Raw genomic sequence first — 20,254 nt, 5'->3', positions numbered from 1 at the left:
AGATCCGTCAAAAATATCACGGTAGGGGAGAGTGCTCGGTTACTGGCACCCTATTATTTTAAGCTTTTAACTTCTGACTAAGAGCACATTATGGAAAGCTAAAGTCCCTAGCTAACAACTGATTGAGAAACTAAGTGGATTTAATTTAAAAAACTTTATTGTCAATTTAGTAAAGTGATGAATTTTGGCCATTTCAAAAAAGGTGTTCGGTTACCGGCACCCCAAAAAAATCGCTAAAAATGGAAAAATACAAGTAAAGACTGCAATTATTCAAAGAAAAATGGAATTTATTATTTTCGGAGGCGTTTTGGACAAAAGCCTTCATTGTCTGATGGTGACTTGGATGGTGGCGCATTTGGTTTTTTTATTTGGCCGGTCTTCCACGTTTTGCCTTTCTCATATAGAAAGGTTATGCAATCACTGTGAAAACCGACTTTTGAACCGAGGCCCGGAGGGCCGAATGTCATATACCATTCGACTCAGTTCGTCGAGTACGCAAAATGTCTGTGTGTGTATGTGCGTATGTGTGTATGTAACGTTTTTTTGCACTAATTTTTCTCGGAGATGGTTGAACCGATTTTCACAAACTTAGATTCAAATGAAAGGTCTTGTGGTCCCATACAAAATGCCTGAATATTATTTGAATCCTACTTCCGGTTCCGGAATTATGGGGTAAAATGTGCAATAAAATGTGAAAATAAGTGCACTAACTTTTCTCAGAGATGGTGGAACCGATTTTCACAAATTTGGGTTCAAATGAAGGTCTTGAGGTCCCATAAAAAATCCTGAATATTATTTGGATCCGACTTCCGGTTCGGGAATTATAGGGTAAAATGTGCAAAAAAAAAATATATGTTCTACTTTTCTCATAGATGGCGCGACCGATTTTTACAAACTTAGATTCAAATGAAAGGTCCTGTGGTCCCATACGTAATTCCTAATTTTCATCTGGATCCGACTTCCGGATCCGGAAATATAAGGTAAAGTGTGTTAAAAATTGTATACCATCACTGAAAAGGGCGAAAAACCTCAAATCTGCTCCAATCATTATTTTTTATCAGTAGACGGTCAAACAAACCGATTTCGGTTATTTTTTTTAGGAATCGAAGACAATTATTTTGAAGAATACCATAGTATTATATATGATAGTATAATTGACATGAGAAAGGCATCATTACACCAGTAGGTGGATTAAAACAGGTTTTTTCTTAGTCGAAGCATCTGCTGTATGAGCAGCTAGATGTTTGGTTAAAACTTTGTCTTGCTTTGTCTCTTTGCATCTTTGGATAAGACCGACAATTTTCCACGATTTGTCGATAAAATGGGGTACCGGTAACCGAAATCGGTAGACCTTTTTTTAAAATGACGAAAAAACTTTGGTTCCGAAAATTTTGATAGCATCCGGTATCAAATCACGAAATAGATCGATTTCACATTATAAACATTCAACCCACTCACCCACCAACTTTCGAGTTGATTTTCACGCAATTAACATTTGTTTTGAGCACAGCAAAAAGTACAAGCGTCTGTTTGCTTTGGTATTCGGCACAAAAAGAACGTCTTGCTATTACACCCACATGACATTTGTCGGAATGACGCTATCTGATTTACGTCAAAAGTTACGATGGGGTGCCGGCAACCGAACATCTTCCCCTACAATTCACGTCCCTCTGTGTATTATTTTTAGCTCAGGTTTGTGTTTTGACTCTCGTTTTTTTTTCGTCAATTTGAATTCCTACCATTGCACTCGTCAGCTATTTCTAGTCTGTTTTATGTTACATACGAATCGATAGAAAAACTAATTATCTGGAATCGTATGTTCTTCGAATTTCCGTTTTCTTCCCCGTTCTCTCGCAAATTTGGGTAAAGTGCGTGAAATCCCGGGATAAGCAGCAAACTTCACCTGACCACGGCGAAACGCTACCTTAAATACAATGAAAATTAATTAGGTTTTACTATAAAAAGTGTTAAAAAAATATGATAAATCAAAATTTTTACCTTTCATAATTTCTTCAGATCTCTTTGGAAATACAAACTACTATAGATACCCCAAGTAGCAATCCGCAACTAGTTCTGATACGACAAAGTCCAAACTATGTTGCAACAAGAGCACGAATATGTGTTTTATGTTATACTGGTTAAAACATGGTGACAACAATGTTTCATCATAACATATTTGTGTTATATTGAATTAAACATAGTTTATAAGCTATCGCTGCTTAATCCAAACATATTTTTAATCACAACAATGCTTCTAGCCACAAGTTGAAAATAAGTTTATTTGACGTCAACAGTAGCAACCCATAACAAGTTTTGATACCACTTAACCCAACTGTGCTGCAACAAGAGCACGAACATGTTTTTTATGTTATACTGGTTAAAACAAGGTGACAGCAGTGTTTCTTTATAACGTAAACATTAAACTAACTATCATTTGTAAGTTATCGTTACTTGATTCTAACATATCTTTAATCACAGCTATGTTTTTAGCTACTAGTTGAAAAAAGGTTTATTTTCCGTTGCGAAACCATTATAAATACGTTAACGTATATGTGAATCGTTACTGTGAATTGATATAGCAATAACTTAGATATTATAAGATTGTAACATATAATTTCTTCATCAATTCAGATAGTTATCGGTAAGTTTTCCCAACGTTATGATAACTAAAATGCAAACAAAACAACCTTTGTTGGCTCGAATATGGCGAACACAATATGGAGTCTCAAGAAGTGTATGAAACGTAAATAAAACCAAGATATTACTTTATTCAAAACTACTTTTTGCCGAAAATAGTGAAAGGCAGAATAGTCATTTTTGTTCTATTCACTGTCATAAACACGAAGAAAATAATATAGGGATTGAACATCGATTGTGATAATATTATAGTTCTCATGATATATGAATTTAAAATGATGAGAAATCACTCTACTTGGAATAATTTTGAGCATTCTGAACATAGGGTTATAATTTTGTTTATTTTTTATATCTTTAAAAACAGATTTTTATTGAAGGCGCATAAAAAAACAGTTAAGTAAAATTGAATTCCGCTCGACAATTTTTGGATCGTTGTGAAATTTGTACCTTGTATCAAGTTTGTGACTTAAAGTACTCTTCTGCTTTTTTATTGAAGATAGAAAAGTATTCTGGATTCATTCAATGTTTATAATGTCGATGGTGACTAAGTTTCAACTAGTTTACTTGGAAACCAGTTATTTTCAAGTTATGAAAAGATAAGTTATTTCAGTATGGCATTACAACGTAACGACAACATATTTTTAGCCGATTTAACAACTAGTAGAAACTGCGCTTTTAGAGTCATGCAAGTGGTTAGATGTTAGTAACAATCACTCAAATATCTGGTTGCAAACTAGTCACAAACAAGCTAGCGTAACAAAAATTGTTACTTGGGTACGAACACCATCAGGTGAAAATGGTTGTGAATCGTTTTCTGTTACTATTATTGTGATGTTGGTTTCATAAAAAAAGTGCTCAATAGTGCGCTATGTTTTATTTACTTAATAATTGAGTTTCACTGATTCAATTTAAAGTTCAACGTGGTTTACCTACTCCTAACATTCCGCATTCAACTTCTGCTGTTGGGTGGTTTTACTCTGCACTCAGACAAAAAATATATGGCATTTCATAATGATTTCGTATGGGTTTTAGCCACAAGAATATAGTATGCGAATCATAAGACCGCCTCATGAAATCACGGAAATTGGAATTCCAATAAACTGCCCATACTTGCATATCAGTCCCATATGGAAAATCGGCATGTCGAGAAAAAGACGATTAAAATTTTATTTTCGAATTTTTTGATTTATTGTGTTACCTAATGCTAAATCGTGGTATTATTACATGAAATATCGGTAATACACCTTTGCTATACCAATATTGAAACAAATGAAATTATTGATATTTGCACTGAATGGGACTGATATGCGGGTACTTTGCATATGGGACAGACATAAGTTGATATTTTTTTCACATTTTTCTGAACAAACCATAAACTTTTATTGCAATTTCTGAGAGTATATTAAGAATAGATTGTATTCCTGAAGCTAACTCAATATTGGAGAAAATCGATATGGGACTGATATGCGAGTATGGGCAGTAAAATGCCTTATGAAATTCATACGAAATTTTTAGGAGCATTGTGCGAAATTTCTATGACATAACATAATTTTTCTCATATACTGTGGAATTCATAAGTTGTTCATATGAAAACTATAAAAATGATAGATGAGATATATATTGCAGAGGTATATTTTTCACATTAATCTTATGAAATGGTGATTTTTGATGCATCTTAAGATTTGCCTTATGATTTTCACTACTCAATTTGTCTGAGTGTGTGTTTCCTGACAACAATCGAAAGGTACGATCAATACGATCGATACTCAAAAGTGAGTAAAAAACGATAACCGTTGAGGTACTTTATTTCGTCTCAATATTGATCAATCATTTTAATTATCGCAATGTGATTTAGCATTCCTTCCGTAGAATCCTGCAACTTTCGGCGAACGAAGGTAGTTTGATTTATGAATGTTGGAAGTGATGATGACTTGCAAAGTTGACAGAAGCTGCGCAAAAAGTAGTTGTACCTAAACCATTGATGAACAAATTATAGCCTTGTTGCGCAAATATCTTCCAGCATTTGTGAAGCAGCGATGGAGGACCGCCAATGAAACCTAAAAAGTGTTTCTAATTAACACCTTTTTATAGTTTTTATTTTTTTTAAGCCATTGGTAAGCGAATGTGTATTCTTCAATTTCCTGTTTTCTTCTACTGCATTAACTCACTTGATTCCTGGCATATACCTTGTCTTGATAGCCGGTTGTCAGATAAAGTAAATGAACTTCGGGTGGTACGCCTCAGAGATTTCTCGGCAATTAAACAAAAAAGAACCGCTTCTCCAAAGTGATAGAAAAAACGCCACCGGGCAGAGTGCATCCAACCGTGCAATTGAATAAATTTGGGATCCCACAGCAAAGCGCAATACGTACACAGTAAATAAATCTCTTTTCTTTTTCCAGAGATATTTCACGATCAAAACATTCCGGACCGACCGACGAAGTAGGTAGGGTAACGAGTCTATTCTCAAGCTCAAGCAACATTTTGTGAGAATATCCCTACCAGTATCGCATAAACGGTTTACGAAATTTATGAGTTTGACCTTCCATCTCGATAGCAATGACGAACGATTTATCACCCGTATTCGAACGTAATTTTGATTCGATTAAAATTCATAATCGCGCACTTTGTCCTACTACGCAGGAGGGGAGTTTCCAAATAAATAAACAAAAATGGAGAAGATGAGAACTTGTTTCGTACTGCCTACTGCGACGATGCTTATAAATAGAATCATTCGCTCGTTTGACAGAGATTTGTTTACACCGTGTTGGTCTCTATAGCGCGAGGCGAGTGAGAGGGCAATCGTACTGCGGATCTGCCCACCGAAGCACGTCTGACCCAACTGATTTCCTCCATTTGACTTAATTTAAGCCGAATCAAGGTCAATTCCGTATATGTGACGTGTGTGTGTGTTTGTGACCTTACGATGGGTTCGGGACCGGTGTGTGACAGCTGGTTCCGGGTAAGAACAGCGGATGGATGGGTTTTGTGTTTGTCAACAATCCGCGGGTGGAAGGATGGACTGTTTTTCTTGTTTTTCAAACTTCAACTTAGAGACAATCAATCGTCTGTAAGACTCCGCATCGCCGGATGGTAGTGATTATCGATCGAATCGAATTTACTGTGTCAGCACAATCGATTCCGAGAAGCGTGATACCGTTCGGAGAAGTGAGCAATGAATCACTTTCAGTTACGCGCGGACCAATGCTCGTTGCTGATAAGATATTTGATTTGAAATCTGGATGACGTTTGTGGGCGGTAGATGAAATGTTGTACATCATGCGCTTAGATTAATTTCACAGATATAGTTTTTTTTAACCGGATGCCGGTAGTTTGCACTTGCTGTATTGTCACTATGGTTGAAAACAATTCGAGTGACATGTGCTGTAGTAAGTGGTGCTACTACTCGGTGTCAGAGGAAAGTATTCTGCTTGACATTTCAGACTACTCTTTCGAGTAGTAAACAATTAGACAGAATGATTACTCTAGCTCTGTTCCTTTTCTTGCACGCTCAACTAAAAATAGCACCTTTTTGTGTTGTGCAGCCGAAAGATAACTGGAGCTTATTGTCTACATATATGTTACTCTGTTCTGGCCAAGCGTCCTCTTCGGGACTCGGTCGCCAACCAAACATCGTACTAACACTCACTATTCGGGTGTATTTTATAGTTTCATCTATTTTTATCTGTACTGTTTGCAAAATTTTCACAAATACATCGGAAAAACGGTGAGAGTTCGTGAGAACGAGTACAAACTCACGGGGAAAACCGAGCGAAATTTTCGCCGTTTTTCTGCGAATTTCCCCTTAGCTCACAGTTACGAAAACGACATCTAACGCGCCGCGCGCCGTGTTTTTTTTTCTTCTGAAAATCTCTTCGCGGCACCATATTATATTCTTTTATACTTCGAAAAAAAAATAGTTTATAGCTCCTAATGATTTAAATCGAACGAACGACCAACTATTTCTAGAATATCAAAACAACGTGACGGGAAAGCTGAATGTTTATCACAGTTTTATCATTTTACGCATGCGACGCTATTGCTGAAAAGATTCTTAAAAAACACGGAGAAAACACGAACACCCGACGAAATAAGTAGCTTTAGTAGGCGACGCATTAGATACCATTCGAAGTTTGCCAACAGCCGGTGCCAGATTATATAGTATAGAGTAGAATTAACACCAGTGACGTAATCTGAAATTAAACCCATCAACACCCCAAACCAAAACTGCAACCGGTTTCCTCAACCATCCTGAATTAAATAATTGAAATCGGCACGTGTTCAGACGGGGTTGCTATGGGGAAGTGTATTTTGTGATAACCATAGATAAAAAAAGGCAGTTTGTGGTCCCAACGAAAATAAACAATACCACCGAAAAATTAAGCGTGAATATTCCGTCGAATCAAATTGTTGTGCTGAAGTCACTTGTTTGAGTGTAGCAAATTATCATTACCGAGTCGGTTAGGACAATGATAACCGAACGAAACTGGCGAATCAACTAACCACAGAAAAGGAATACCGAAAAAAAATAAAGAGACCAAATTGAATCATGCTTAAAAATAACACACGTCCCCGCATCGCAAGATAGCTTTTGCTCAGACAGAGAATTCTGGCGAACAGCAAAAAAAAAAACATTGCTCGTTTTTTTTCTAATCTCACACTGTAAATCAACACATAATTGTAAGAAGAGCCGATCCAATGTTGTTGATTTTTTTATTATGTTACTCATGCGGAAGGAAGCATACCAGCCTACTAGCCTTCGAATTAATTGTCTCTTTTGTCCTTTACCTATTGCGATGCTGTCAAGAATACATGAGTTTTTTTTGTTTCGTTCAAATTGATGGATTATCGATACACGATAAGAGTTCCGCGTAAAAGTTGAAAAGGTGCGCATGATAAAACGACGGTGGTCTCGGCGGATTTCATCATGTTTTATACTGATTACTTGATAAGAGATTCTTAGAAAATGAAGATTTTAATGTTTGCACCTTTCCAACTCAAATCGAATCGGTCTTCCTAACACCATCGTTAACAGCGGAACGTGAAGGATAAATGCGAAAGGAAATGTTTATACTTCACTTACTTGGCGGAAGGACGACACTTCTTTCGATTTCGATCCGTTGGTATCACGGAGCTGATGGTCCGGATCGGCGGTTCGTTCTATGTGTAGAACGCTGATCTTACAAGCCACCTGTAGTATGTTTGTGCTCGGACCTGGAAGGATTTTCATTGTCATTAGGATCGTATTCCCTAAGAATCGGTTGCGAAGTCAGTTGAAAAAGAATGTGAAATTCCGCCAACAACATTGTGATGGTTTGAGCACGCACATTTGTTTTCAAGTGTTTGTTTATTAATACGGATTCTTGATAAAAGGCACAGGAGTTTTATAGTTAACGTACTCTGGTCAGCCAACTGCCGAGAACAAACAATGTTTCTCTAAAAATGTTAATATTAACCTAACCATTCTGTAGTTCGCGTTTTCAAAGTTCTGATGCCGGATTTTTTTTCAGGAATCTGTTTCCAAAGTAGTATCTACAGTCAACTGCACAATGTGTTCCAGTGTATACTTTAGTGCCAAATACACTTTCCCATAAAAAAAATTAAAAAATGCCATCAACGAAACTATTTTCTCGTTTCATGATATCAATAACGATTTGAGATTGAAATAGATGGCCTAAACATTGCACAATGAAATTGTACTAGGAAGCAACAGACGTGAAAAATTTGATTTCATCTAACCAAAACTCAAATCCATTCTTTCAGTCCATACTTCAAACAGAGATAGGTACTGTATCGTTGGATTATGAGTAATGTCATTTGTTACGCCGAAAGCCGGCTCTGATTTTTTTCGAATAAACAAAAAAAATCAGAAGAACCGTTCAACAGGACTAACACTTTCGGTAGAACTATCAAGTTCTGAGCTGTTCTTCAAAACTAACAGATTAGCCCATCACTAATCTGAAATAAAGGGTGCTGGTATCTGCTTGGCAACACTGTTTTTGACAGATCACGCTTGAATCGTGACTTGTGTCATTGTCAAAATTGTTCAGTTTGATCTATAATTTAACCATGAATCGTCGTTTGGTCTATAATTTGATCATAACATATTGTGTTCAGCGACGAAGCTCATTTCTGGCTGAATGGATACAACAAAGTAAAATTGCCGCATCTGGAGTAAAGATCAGCCAGAAGCATTCCAATAACTACCAATGCATCCCAAAAAACTCACTGTTTGGTGTGGATTATGGGTCTGTGGCATTATTCGTTAAATACCGGCCAATATGTTGGAGAGAAAGTGCCAAAATTGGCCATCTAAAGCGGAGGCATGGCCAACATTTGCATGAAATCATCTTCAAACATAAAATTGTATTGATCATTCTATCGATTCCAGTAAAGATTTCATCAATTTTCTCCAATTTCTTGTGTTTTTCGAAAATCAAATCCTATACCTCCTAAAAAATCACCCTTTATTACCGGATAAAATAAATTAAAAGAAATTTCAGGAAACCTAGACAATTACGGATGAGGTAATTAGGTTCCGTTATAACCAGAATGACGACATTTCATCTGTAATGTTGGCAACGATTCAAAACATTTAATTCGAATTGTTAGCAGTTCCGTTTGCTTTACATTGTATTTGACAACAGAGATGCCAGGTTTGCAGATTTCATATATAGTGCTGCAGACTTTTGAAAATCGAGTTTTTCGCCGATTTTCGTCAAAATTTACAGACTTTTGAAATTGCCGTGACGTTTTTTTCTTTGCTCGCCAAGTCAGTTTTGTGTATTATATACTTTATAGAGAAATTGAAGCCAGCAGACATTTTTTCGGATTTACAGACTTCTGCAACCCCGTCCAAAAATATTTGAAATTTTTATCTGGTATTTCTGTCAGGTCTTTTGCTCGTTTGGAACAAAGCTGTTATTCCAAACGAACAGCTATCGTCACTCTGGTTATCGGCACTACAGGTTCCATCTTGTTCCGTTGTAGATTCTACAAGATTAAAAAATGAATGTTTGCAATATTCTATTTCGAAAGAGAAGTTTATAATGCAATTTAAGTACTTAGTGCAGTAGTGCTAAAGATTAATTCCAGATGGAATGGTCTATGATTTTCCATGTGCCATTGTAATAGGACCCCTCGATCAAGTCGGTTTACAGTCAGTTGCAATTTAATGATCAGTTGAACCGGCACAGTAAACGTATAAGGTTTTACAGCATGAAATAACAAATGAACCCGTGATGAATAAAGTTTATTTTTGACAGCTATCGGTGGTTTGTTTTCACGGGACTGACAAGGAGCACAATGGAACAGAACGTAATGATACAGAATAAACACGCAAACAAACCACTGATAGCTGTCAAACGATGTTCATCCAGCTTATTCTGTGAGGTTATGTCATTTTCGTGCAAAACCTAATAGTCGCTATACGCACCGTAACTATGGCGATGTTTTTTTTCACATCAATAACAAATCGTGTTCAAACCAAAGATAAACTCAAGATTACAATGTCCCATACAGTCCATCAAAAAAGGTTGGATCAGTAACCGTGAACCAGTGAACTTGCTAAAAATGCAATTTTGTTGACCCTTCGTTAATTAGTGTCGATAAACATTGGAAAATTACGGTAAAATTCCATAGCAACAACACAAGTTTGGAAGGTTGTGAACATACCGCACACAATGTTTTATTACTTCCATTCACTTTAATGCCTCGTAAAATAAGAATATAACAAATCGAATATATTTGATTTAGTAATAATTAGTAATAATTCTAATTGATTCTTACTTTCCTGTATCAACATCCACTCAATATGCAGCAAAATACCGCGATTTCTTCCATATTGCAACCTAAGATTAATTCTACATAAACAAACATTGTCATAGTTACGACGCATGTACGACGCTTGTTGTTTTGTTTCAAATAACAATTGTACTGCAACTGACGGTGAACCGATTTCATCGAGGGGTCCTATTTGAATGGTATATGAAAAATCATAGACTATTCCATCTTGAGCAGAGATGCCAGGTAAAAATTTCGAATATCTGCAGACTGGGTGGAAAAAGTCTGGAAATTCGAAAAATAATCTTCACAGTCAGCAAGTATGTCTTGCTGGCAGCAGTTTCTCTATAAAGTATGGTACGCAAAACGAGGCGAACAAAACAAAAATTTTCCCAAAGTCGGCAAAACTCACGATTTTCAAAAGTCTGCACAACAAAACATGTCTGCAGCACTACACACGAAATCTGCAGATTTACAGGCAAATCTGCAGATCTGGCATCTCTGATCTTGAGTTTATATTTGTTCAAATCAGCATGATTTCGAGCAATTTCGCATAACAATCCGATTTGACTTCTGGTTGTTGTTTCGTTGTTTCGCACTAGTACGACGATTTTTGTTGTATTTCTTGCGATTTTACTAATTCTGGAGTGAATCAGTGTTGCGACGATGCGAAACTATCATTGGGATTCACTGTAAAAGACATTACAATAGGAAATTAATAAAATACTCGAAAATAAATCCTTATTCGAAAAACATGCAAAAAGTAAACAAAATGGTGAAAAAATCACAATCGAGAAATTATAACAATAAAATTATCTAACAACAAACTGGCGAGAGAGACATTTGATTCGATGTTTATCGACGCTCAAGGGGCTAATAAAAGTATACCATTACTAATGTCGTTTTTCATCGGCCCTCTGTCACGACACCATCCTGATGAAGTCAAAATCGGAACCTCAAAATCAGCTGATTGCAACGTAAATAAACAATTAGTAACAATTAGTTTTACGGTTTACTTTGTTTATTGCACTAAAATTAGAGATTTGTGGGTCGATTCTCTCACAATAACTTATCGGTTTACCTAAAACACAGCAGATAATGCTTTGGAACATCAAATGGGAGTAATTTGAACAACTTGCGAGGCGCGATGATTATCAAAACATCGCAGTGTTTGGGGCCAAAAACACGAGGGGCCCAACGTAATCGGTGTATTTTCAAATGGCTGGTGCTAACATAGCGGTGTCAGATGGTTGTTTTTCATTGATTCCACTCGATGCCAGTGTTTTGAGCTGAAATTTGATCAATGAAACAGCAAAACACTTCATGAGTGTTTTCAATGAGAAACGAGAGTTTCAATCTAAATCGATATCAATATTCAAAATAAATTCAAATAGTTTTATTTCAACTATAAATTAAGAGAAAAGTACGAATAACTACCAATTAATAGTAACGATCGAATCAAAAACTCACTTTTTTCAATCAACTTTAGAACAACTACTCTCAAACAAGTGACTTTTTTTTGTTGTTGTTGCTGTTAACTGAATTTGATCAAAAACGCTTCTTTTCTGCGCCAAAAACAGATTATCAATGCAATAACTCTAGTAACGACTTTGCATAGAGGCTACAACGAATTACATAATTTCTATAAAGTGGCGAATAAACATTTCCGTAGAAATAACAATCATGATGGACGCCTGTGAGATAGCGAATTTTCTCGCGAAAGAATTGTTTATGAATCAGGTAGCATTGAATATTAAGACTTAGCAATATTTTCAATCATCACCAACGAATTGAAACTAATCGAACATTTTGTTTCCCTTTTCTGTTTCCAGTTCGCCTCATTCGATGGTATCCACAGTGGCGTTCCCACGAAAACGACCCCGACGCTAACACCAACCACGCTCAAAAATATTGAGCAAACCTTTATGGAGCTGACAAACGACACATCCACTAACATTCCCTGTCAGGCCGGGTTTGTACCGCCGGCCTACCCGTTCGACGATCACAGTCAAGATCAGGACAATAGTCGCGAATCGATGAGCTCCGGTGGATCCAACAGCTCTTGGCAGGTCACTCCACCTCCCATCATCTCCGAAGATATGGACTCGAAAGATTCAACGGCATCACGAGACGGCACAACGGAGCCCCGTTTACTGTTGTCTCGTAATACCGGTATGCAGGCAGCCTTGAATGTGATGGCCCAGCAGAGCAATGCGGCAGTAAAATTGCTTGGTGCCGAGGGTGAGCATGTAAATGCAGGTCACACCGTTCCCCGTACCAACAGCCGACGTATGGGCGGCAGACGTCCAGCCAAGGCTTCGAATCTTACTCCGGAGGAAGAAGAGAAACGTCGTGTCCGTCGCGAGCGCAACAAAATGGCTGCGGCACGCTGTCGGCGGCGACGAGAGGATCATACCAACGAATTGGTAGATGAAACCGATCAGCTAGAGAAGAAAAAGCAAGCTCTTCAGGACGAGATCAAACAGCTGCAACAGGAGAAGGAAGATTTAGAATTTTTGCTAGAATCACACCGAGAGCATTGTCGTTTTCAGGGCCGCCGTAGCCCTCCCGAACGGAAACCAATCGAGCTGACACAACCACAGCGCATAGAACCCGATCTCAAAGTTGTACCAGCACTGAAAATTAAAGCAGAACCGGAGGAGCTGCCGGAGCAACCACCAGCAAAAAAGTAAGTTTTTCCTTCCACGATTACGTTCCAATCAAACTCTAACAAATACCCGTATGGTTTCAGATTGATCCTATCGAACGCCCTGAAGGACACTCTAGACACACCGACGCCAACCACCATTGCACCGGTACTGACCAGTGTAAACCTCCCGAAAACAATGCTCCCATTCAGCGCCAGTGGGTTGAACACACCGACCATAACCTTCTCGGGAGGTCGTCCAGCCAGACCGGCCAGTCTGGATGTAAAATCTACCAACACCTTTCCATTGCTGAACATCAGAAATACGATGGAAACCGGGGTCGGTATTTCTACGCCCTCCAGTGGACTGTTCAACTTCGACAGTCTGATGGACGGTGGAACCGGTCTGACACCGATCGCGGCCCCTATTTCCCTCCAATCGAATCGTGGCCCGCTGGATGTTATCACGCCCAGCACCAGTGAACCGTCAAAATTATGCAGCCTGTGAACGAGGAGGTGTTGTAGCAAATAAATGCGAGAGCAGTTTAGCTGAGTATGAATGAGTGCGAAATTTATAAACGATGGCGTTGTGATTTTAATCTTAAAACTTAATAATGCTGCACGGAACTATTCTAAGACGCATATGCCTGGTATGCCCGAAAGTATGATGGAAAGGTCGCCATTCAGTGATTAGTTAATGAGCTATCTTTGTTATGCTATATTTTACATTTTATTTTTGAACCTCCGGAATATGCTAGAAGTGTAAATATTTATTCACGGTGACTAGTTTTAGCTCAAGAGAATAAAGATATGAACATGATTTTGTTGGAACCCAAATCTTTGCTATTTGTGCCTTTTATTACAATATTTTCACTTATCTTGTTTGGTTGCGCGACCTACTGATTTCTAATACAAATTCTAGTTGTTATATTTTTTGCAACGAGTGTCATACTGGACTAGTTCACTCGCTCGTTTTTAAATTATGTTAGTAAAGTATTAAATGTAGAACAGAAAAACGACATTCAAACAGCGAACCAATCATACATCAAAATAGTTCTGGCATCGACCGGAAATGAGTAGCAGGCAAAAAAAAAAATCCCTCCATTTCGAGTAGGATCGTAGAACAGAAATGACATGCAAGAGAAAGATAAGGCTGCATTTCCGAATGCTATAAACAAAAAAAAAGGAAGAGAAATATTTACAGTTTACTTTATCTACACGAGCCACTGGCGAAGCCCTTGTCCTTATCTTACACAGTTTACAATTTGTTTCCTACTCCGGCGTGGTGAAGAAACGAAAGCAGCGAAAAAAACGAATAACAACAGAAACAGAAGTTTAGCTCTTAGTTGCATTACAAATTATGCGGCAATCTGTAAAAGCCATACTATCAATAATACCAATTGAAACCAAAAAGTTACAGAAAAAACGAAACTGGTTTTACTTCCGATGGAACCGAAAAGAAAATTTTATTCTATGTGAAACCCCTCTGTCGTCGGATGTGCAAGTAGAAAAAGACGACAATTCGCTAATCACGCTAAATGTTGTCGAATAAGTTTCTCTCGTCTTACTAAACAATAGCAAATTTTGTGTACAATAGTGAGTATTTGTTTATCTGGCATCTTTTGTTGTGGCGAGAAATAATTTTAGATGTATTAATTCAGGCGCCATCTCATGAATGCACTTATGATATCCCTTCATATCCCACATCAACTATTTTTCAACAGTCGGTGTTAAACAGTCGTTCGTTCAAAAAATAAAAATATTAACAACTTAGTGAATCCATTGAAATTGAACAAATTTCAAATGGCAGCACAAAAATACAAAGTTAAGTTTCAATGGAAGAATTATTCCTTCAATCCTATGTTGCCTTTTACAAAAATGCTTTGACATCCTGCCGAGATCTTGCAGTTGACCGCAACCATAACCGCGAAGAAACGATTTTTTCAATCAGTCGGTGTTGAACAGTCGTTCGCACCACACGCGTATAGCTCTTGGCTCCTGGAAATTTTTTCTGGCTACCTAGAGTTTCATTGATTCAAGGCTTCAGTATTTTTCAAGACTACCTGAATCACTAACAGTCTTTTTAAAGACTAACAATTAGTCAGCCTTTCTCAAGGCTGTACAAAGAGTGATATTCTAATATAATCAGTTTTTTTTTCAAGACAAAGAGATCAATCGGCCTTTTTAAGGCTAGCTTTTAAAGACCTATTCTTCGAACTAAACAGTCTTTATTAAGACTTTTCCAAACTAGGAGTCTAATCGAAGACTAATTTAGCCTAGTAAATTTAATTTCAAATTTCATTCATTTCAAAAATGCCTGCATCCAACCGGAAAGGCAACAAGCCTAAGGCTAGAAAAAAATTCAATACGGAATAAATCACAATCCGTTATTCAACATTTTTCTAATAACATTCACGATCTTATAGAATCTGAATGTAAAAATAAAAGACAACGGACGGATTTCCCTTCCGTTGATTCTATGCCGTCTAAAAATATTTACGAGATTATACCTGGATCCGATTGTAGCGACATAGAAGAAAATTCTTCAAAAATTCCCAAAATGGACGCTTGTCGTTCTGGGAAGAAACAACAATCTATGCCACCAGTGACGGTGATGATCTCCGACTTCAAAGCATTCCGTACTGAGCTTTCTACTTTTCTCCCGGAAGTAAAAGTCACATTTCAAATCGGACGAAAAGGAGAATGTCGAGTCTTAGTTGAAGGATTAAAAGATTACGAACGTCTTATCCGATATTTGTCCGATAAACTTCATAAATTTTATTCATATGATATAAAATCGGACAGACTCTTCAAGACTGTCTTGAAAGGCTTATCAAATGATCAAAGTTCTAATGAAATTAAAAATGAACTAAAAGAATTGCTTGGTTTTGCCCCTTCCCAAGTAATACTTATGAAAAAAAAAAAAAGAGCGAATGGTACTTCTAAACCACGCTCTGGAATTTCCCATGAACTTTACCTAATACACTTCGAAGTGATGTAAACAATTTGAAAACTTTAGAAAAAGTACGTTTCATTTCCCACATTAAAATCCATTGGGAACATTATAAACGGCATAATCGTATTGCAAACTTAACGCAATGTCGTCGTTGCCAAGGCTTCGGCCATGGAACCAAAAATTGTCATATGGATATACGATGTTTAAATTGTGGTAAATCGCATTCGAAAGACGTTTGCCCAATGAATGAAACCACTGATAAATTTTCATGTTCAAATTGCAATGGAAATCATAAATCCAATTATTTGAAATGTCCTGTCAGGGAAAAAATTTTAAACGCTCGTTCGCTTAGACAACAAGTCAAATCAACGACCCTAAATTTACAGAATATACCTGAAAATCAAAAAACCGTTACAAATGCCACGCCTAATTCTTCTAAGGCACTTATTTCTTCGAATTTTAAACAAAAAACAGAATTAGAAGACGAATTGAAAGGCGTACCTTCAATTCGTCTTCTAACGAAAACAATTTATTGACAGGTAGATCGACCTCGTCATTAACTTCTTCTAATGTCAGTCACGCTAGTGTAACGGGTAGAAATCTACCACTTAATTCTTCTAATGTAAATAATCAAAACACAGGACCGCCTTGCAGTTCATCTTCTAACGAAAACAATTTATTAATAGGTAGATCGGCCATATCATCTTCTTCTAATGGCAGTCTACCTACAAATATTCCTTCAATGCCATTCTCGTCTTTAAATGAAGTTGATTTAGGCGATATAACTGAAAATAAAATGATCTACCTACAAGATCAACTTTTTCAAATGCTCATTCATCACTTTTTGAAGCATTTCAAATCGGATGGCAATTTGCAAATAATATTATAATGAATTTAAAATTTAACAGTAATGTTAAATAATTATTTGAATATTTTAAATTGGAATGCTCGATCTTTAAAATCGAGTAAAGATGAATATTATAATTTTCTCAAAGTTCACAAAATTTATATTGCCATTGTGACAGAAACTTTTCTTAAGTCAAATGTCATTATGTGGTTCATCGATTTGAAAGGTTCACTGAAATTGGTGGTGGAGTTGCCATTTTTGTCCAACGGCAAATCAAACATCGAATTTTACCTTCTTCCAATACTAAAGTTATTGAAAGCTTGGGAATCGAAGTTGAAACCATTCATGGAATTTATTTCATCGCTGGAGCATATTTTCCATTTCAATGCACCGGCGAACAATTAAATTTCTTTACAGGCGATTTGCAAAAACTCACAAGATATCGATCGAAATTTTTCGTAATAGGAGACTTAAATGCTAAGCATGTCCAGTGGAATTGTAGGCAAAATAACAGTAATGGTAAAATACTTCATAATCAACTCTCAGCTGGTTACTTCACAGTTCTTCATCCCAGAAATCCGACTTGTTTCTCTTCCGTGAAAAACCCGTCTACAATTGATCTGGTTCTAACGGATCAAAGTCACATTTGTAGTGAACCGATTACACATGCTGACTTTTTTTCCTCATCCGTTCTTTTAATTCCAATCCAATTCATTTCAAGGATGATATCTTACACCATTACCAGTACGCCTAAAAAAAAAAAACAAATATGTTCTTATGAATTAAGCCATACACTGAAAAAAAATAATGAAATTCACACGATTTCTAAATAAATAGTACTATGGAATGGACATCAGTTGAATAAAAAAATCGATTCAAAACCATCCTCGATGTAAAACTAAATTGGAATACATTGATCTCAATGCTAGTTCCATTATCGATATTCACCCTCATTCTTGTTTACGGCCGTATGCGATACGTTCGAAAGTATATCAAATTCGTATTCCAGTTTACGTTCGAATCAATCACTATTTTAAACATCGCACATGCATAAAAACAACGCCCATCCAACTTTAAACTATCAGTTCTGGTACAGATTTTAGTTGTAATTAAAAATCTTTGCTATCATTTGTTATTTGACTTGTTTTTTTCGCTGACTTTGTATCATCGTGCTTGCTTACGTCCGTATCGACCATACGACGAACACATGCTTTCGAACGAATGCGAACAAGCCATTCTTGTTTTCACTCGAACGTGTACGAACGCGAATCCTGTGCAAAAGAAGGATCGGTAGCACAGGTAGTTTTTTAAGAAAGGTTCCAAGCATCAAGGAAGTGACGAATGCTACATAATAAATAAATATCGCACTCAGGACCAATTTTATTCAACTCGGTAAATGAAATTTTCAAATTAAACTTCGTGCAAAGTAAAAAAACAGTCCGATCAGTATTATCTGCGAAAAATATGTTGCATTTTTCTTGCAATTTTGTCATGTTTTCGATTGTCTTCATATTTATTACATTGGTAAAATCATGCATTTAATATAAAATAGAGCATATTTGCCCATGGCGTATTTTCCAGTACCTAATGGATGTAAAATTTGATGCGTAAAAACTTGGAACCGCGCATATATTCGAAGGCTCGCCAGAAAAAAAACAGCATTCTACTATATTGCTATGCTTTCTAAATGTTTTCTGCAATACACAAATTTATGATTTGATTGCAAATCACCTTTAGACTCGAAAATAAATTTGTTAGAAATCGGTTAAACTTTTTTCAATGTGTTCGAACGATTGATTCGCAACATAAAACTGACGAATCGAAACCACGTCATTTCGTCTATTCGTCCGTAAACGAGAATGGGACTTTCCGTTCGTACTGCCATACATTTTAGCGTTTCGCATATGGTTAATCACAAGAATTAGACTGATTTCATCAAGGCTTAGCATTTATTTGAAGAAGTTTACTGATATTTGAATTTTTTGTGGCAAACGAGTCGCGTTCAAATTCATTCGAGTGAAAACAAGAATGGCTTATTCGTATTCGTTCGAAAGTACCCGTTCGTCGTACTGCCGATACGGACGAAAACAAGAACGAGGGTGATTATTTAACAACTCCTCAAAAGAAGGAATTTGTTTTTAAAACTGTTTTTAAACAAGGACGCAGAAACGAAATTTCCAATTACTGAGGAATAGCGGCGTTATGTGCAGTATCTAAATTATTCGAACGGATTGTTTCGGACTTTATTACGCATAACTGCTCAAATTATATATCCGAGAGCCAACACGGTTTTATACCGAAACGATCTACATCTACAAATCTTGTATCATATACTTCGTTTATCATTCAATCCTTACAAGCACGACTACAAGTAGATGCCATATACATCGATTTCTCTGCGGCTTTTGATAAGATAAATCATCAGATTACCATTTCCAAACTAAGTAGACTCGGTTTTAATGGCTCTTCTCTGAGCTGGCTTAGCTCATACCTAATAGGGCGCAAAATGTCAGTGAAAATTGGTGACTGCTTTACATCACCGTTTGCTGTCAGCTCTGCAGTTCCACAGGGTAGTCATCTAGGACCATTCATATTTTTACTCTACTTAAATATAATACTAATACTTTCAATACTTTACTGAAATGCAGGAAATTATCCTTTGCTGACGATTTCAAACTCACTGAACACTGAAAATAATTGTGAAAACAATTATGTACAAAAAACTGATTTTAAGTGGTTTCAAACGAAAATGCTTCATGTATCCGAATCTTTTTGCGTTAAACCTATAGCTTCTTCGGCAAAGTTTTTTCTCGTTAGAAGTTCTAAAACTTTGTAGAAGACATCGTTTTTCTATCTCTTAGGGCATATTCAGTAGTGTTCTAGTTCTGGATGCATAATTTATGCCAGTTACAAAATTTAAATCTGAATTTTGTAACAAGAAAAACTGGCAGCCCCAGCAGTGTTTTACTCGTGCTTCAAATATAAAAAAAATAGAACGACATCGTAGACCAGTTTTAAATTTGACAGTTCGGTCGAATAAATAAAACTTGAACGGCTTGCTGGGGATACGTTTGTTCCAGTTTCTGCCCTATTATAGATCTTCCATATAGAACTTCTAGCTGCTGAATTTGCTCTTAAGGGCATATTCAGGAGTGTTCTAGTTCTAGATGCATAATTTATGTCAGTTTTAAAATTTAAATCTAGAAATTATAACAAAATAATCTGGCAGCCCCAGCAGCGTTTTATCTGTGTTTCAAAAATAGAAAAAATAGAACAGCAGTGTATACCAGTTTTAAATTTGACAGTAGAACTGGTCGAATAAATAAAACTAAAACGGATTGCTGGGGATACGTTTGTTTCAGTTTCATTTACATTATAGACCACC

At 36.7% G+C, this 20,254-nt stretch overlaps 1 protein-coding gene across 4 annotated transcripts in view; it reads left to right on the top strand.

Annotated features, from left to right (window-relative positions):
* Nucleotides 1-14,388, top strand: part of LOC131425748 (transcription factor kayak) — a 66,985-nt gene extending 52,597 nt beyond the window's left edge. For 2 of the 4 annotated variants that reach the window (XM_058587871.1, XM_058587872.1), the window contains exons 2-3: nucleotides 12,252-13,108; nucleotides 13,172-14,388. In XM_058587871.1, the coding sequence (XP_058443854.1) occupies nucleotides 12,252-13,108; nucleotides 13,172-13,574 (1,260 nt within the window). In that variant the 3' untranslated portion in view covers nucleotides 13,575-14,388. Of the gene's footprint in view, nucleotides 1-6,441; nucleotides 7,023-11,999; nucleotides 12,160-12,251; nucleotides 13,109-13,171 lie in introns of those variants that run through there. The other 2 variants (XM_058587874.1, XM_058587873.1) reach the window with 2 other exon arrangements.
* The last annotated feature ends 5,866 nt before the right edge of the window (nucleotides 14,389-20,254 follow it).

This window comes from Malaya genurostris, chromosome 1 (genome assembly GCF_030247185.1).
Source record: "Malaya genurostris strain Urasoe2022 chromosome 1, Malgen_1.1, whole genome shotgun sequence".
Taxonomy (NCBI): domain Eukaryota; kingdom Metazoa; phylum Arthropoda; class Insecta; order Diptera; family Culicidae; genus Malaya; species Malaya genurostris.
This window is presented reverse-complemented; position numbering and strand designations above follow the sequence as displayed.